We start from the raw sequence: 3,153 nt of genomic DNA, 5'->3' as shown, positions 1-3,153 counted from the left end.
AGTTAAGGCAATTCCATAGTTTTATAAGTGAGGCAAGTATCAACAGGACATATTTCTCTCTGATACTATACTTCTTGATCTTTGAGATTTGTAATTCTGGTGTAATTCATGATGTATTGACCTACACAATTTGCCAGAATCATATTCTATATAAGGAACTGAGTAAATGTTTACCAGCCAAACATATCATTTTTTTTTGTAGTAGATAAAAACATATTCATCATGGCATTGGAGAATCAGACCTTTAACTCTGACTTCATCCTGTTAGGAATCTTTGATCACAGTCCCACCCACATCTTCCTCTTCTCTCTGGTCTTGGGCATCTTCACAATGGCCTTCGTGGGAAACACTATCATGATTCTCCTCATCTACCTGGACACCCAGCTACACACCCCTATGTACTTCCTCCTCAGCCAACTGTCCCTCATGGACCTCATGCTCATCTGTACCACTGTACCCAAGATGGCCTACAATTACTTGTCTGGAAGCACGTCCATTTCTTTTGCAGGTTGTGCCACACAAATTTTCTTCTATACATCACTACTTGGCTGTGAGTGCTTCCTCTTGGCAGTCATGGCTTATGATCGTTATAGTGCCATTTGCCACCCTCTACGATACACCAATCTCATGAGCCCCAAAATCTGTGGACTTATGGTTGCCTCTTCCTGGGTCCTGGGTTCTACTGATGGTGTCATTGATGTTGCAGCTACATTTTCCTTCTCCTATTGTGGGTCCCGGGAAATTGCCCACTTCTTCTGTGACTTCCCTTTTCTGCTAATTATCTCATGTAATGACACATCAATATTTGAAGAAGTTCTTTTCTACTGCTGTATAATAATGATTGTTTTCCCGGTAGCAGTAGTCCTTGTTTCTTATGCTCGTGTTATTCTGGCAGTTATCCGCATGGGATCTAGAAAGGGTTGCCACAAAGCTTTTGCCACCTGTTCCTCCCACCTCATGGTGGTGGGAATGTACTATGGAGCAGGTTTGTTTATATACATGCGACCCACTTCTAACCGTTCCCCAACCCAAGACAAGATGGTGTCTGTCTTTTATACAATCCTCACACCCATGCTGAATCCCCTCATCTACAGCCTCCAAAACAAGGAAGTGGCTAGAGCATTCATGAAAGTTTTAGGGAAAGGCAAGAATTAAAAATTTCCTGATGGTTTTCATGCTATGGTCTCTGTTAAATTTTTCTCTTTAATGCCCCTCTTTATTCCATTCATTTCTAAAAATAGCATTCATTTTGTACACTTTTTTTTAAGAGATCATCGGTTTATTTGTTTATTTATTTTTTTTTATTTTTTGTCATTTTTTTTTTTTCTGGGGCCACTCCCACAGCATATGGAAGTTCCCAGGCTAGGGGTCTAATCAGAGCTGTAGCTGCCAGCCTACCCCTGAGCCACCACAATGTGGGATCTGAGCCGGGTCTTCAACTTACACCACAGCTCACAGCAATGCTGGATCCTTAACCCACTGAGCAAGGTTAGGGATTGAACCCACAACCTCATCGTTCCTAGTTGGATTTGTTAACCACTGAGCCACAACAGGAAATCCTTAATTTTGTTTTTTTGTTTTTTGTTTTGTCTTTTCTATGACTGCACTCATAGCATATGGAGGTTCCCAAGCTAGGGTCTAATCCGAGCTGTAGCCGTCAGCCTACGCCACAGCCACTACAACACCAGATCTGAGCCGTGTCTGTGATCTATACCACAGCTCACAGCAATGCCGGATCCTTAACCCACTGAGCATGGCCAGGGATGGAACCCGCAACCTCATGTTTCCTAGTTGGATTAGTTAACCACTGCACCACAACGGGAACTCCCATTGTGTACACTTTTTTGAATTATGTATTTCTGGGCAACTATATAATCCTATTTCATAGAAAACTATTTAAAATATTCATAAATGTTTTATATTCAATCCTGTTATTACTATACTATTCAGCATTTTTTAGAAAAAGACCATTATACATTTATGAAAAGGTAACAGAAATTTTATCATAATATAGCCAGGTAATAAACAATGCTTCTTTTTCCCAAATTATAATCCCAAAATTGCATTGAGAAACTTCGAATTTTTTTTGGAAAAAGAGTTGGTACACTGGGCTTGTGCACACTTACTCAGTATTTCATGATTTATTTTTATTCTTCCATATCTGTAGAACAAACTATGATAACACTTCAAAAGATGTGATATTCAAATTATATTTTCATTTTGATTTATCACAAAATTTTTGTTTCATTAAGAAATACCAAATATAAACTTTCTTCCAAGTTGTCAAAATCCACATAAGCTCTAATCACTGACTAAAAAGAAAATGTTTTCAATATTCAGATGCCAAGTGATTTGAAAATTTACTAAATTTCCCTAAATTAGGCACTGGCACTTATAAATTGTATTAATGATTTTAAGTCATATTGAAATTCAGGATATAATATAAAATGTTACATGTTTTATAATATAAGTATCACATAATAGTAAGTATATAAGTTTCAGAAATCTGTTACAGATATATTCCTTTCAAAGAAAATAATTGAATCTCAATTGCATAGGCTTTAATGGAATATTGAAACACAAGATGATCAAATATACCTAGAATTGATAAATTGCTTCAGCATTTCTGCTTACTAAGATCAGACTTATTTGAATTCTGGCAAATGTCAACAATAGATATTATTTAGACTGAAATGCATGGTAAATGTGTACATGAAACAATAATTAATTATATTGTCTTTTTTTTTTTTTGTCTTTTTTGCTATTTCTTTGGGCCGCTCCTGCAGCACATGGAGGTTCCCAGGCTAGGGGTTGAATCGAAGCTGTAGCTGCCAGCCTATGCCAGAGCCACAGCAATATGGGATCCGAGCCGCGTCTGCAACCTACACCACAGCTCATGGCAACGCCGGATCATTAACCCACTGAGCAAGGGCAGGGATCGAACCTGCAACCTCATGGCTCCTAGTCGGATTCGTTAACCACTGTGTCATGACGGGAACTCCCATATATTTTTAATATATATCCATAGCCTTATAAATTCAGGACCACATCATATACACTGCAATTATTTATATATTGGATTGAGAGAAATAAAGATAGAGAAAATATTCATTATCCCAGTTAGAAGAATATAGTTATAGTTACCTAGAAATA

The 3,153-nt window shown here is 37.7% G+C and overlaps 1 protein-coding gene across 1 annotated transcript; it reads left to right on the top strand.

Annotated features, from left to right (window-relative positions):
- LOC100514452 (olfactory receptor 2M3-like) lies at window positions 223-1,155 on the top strand. The gene has a single exon (XM_003124216.1). It carries the CDS (start codon window positions 223-225, stop codon window positions 1,153-1,155), a length of 933 nt encoding a protein of 310 aa, XP_003124264.1.

Source organism: Sus scrofa, chromosome 2 (genome assembly GCF_000003025.6).
Source record: "Sus scrofa isolate TJ Tabasco breed Duroc chromosome 2, Sscrofa11.1, whole genome shotgun sequence".
In the NCBI taxonomy this organism is placed as follows: Eukaryota; Metazoa; Chordata; class Mammalia; order Artiodactyla; family Suidae; genus Sus; species Sus scrofa.
The sequence above is the reverse complement of the archived record's forward strand: the minus strand, read 5'-3'. Positions and strand labels throughout refer to the sequence as shown.

Excerpts from the sequence above, each read along its gene's own strand:
- LOC100514452 (XM_003124216.1), top strand. The coding sequence starts at position 223 with ATGGCATTGGAGAATCAGACCTTTAACTCTGACTTCATCCTGTTAGGA.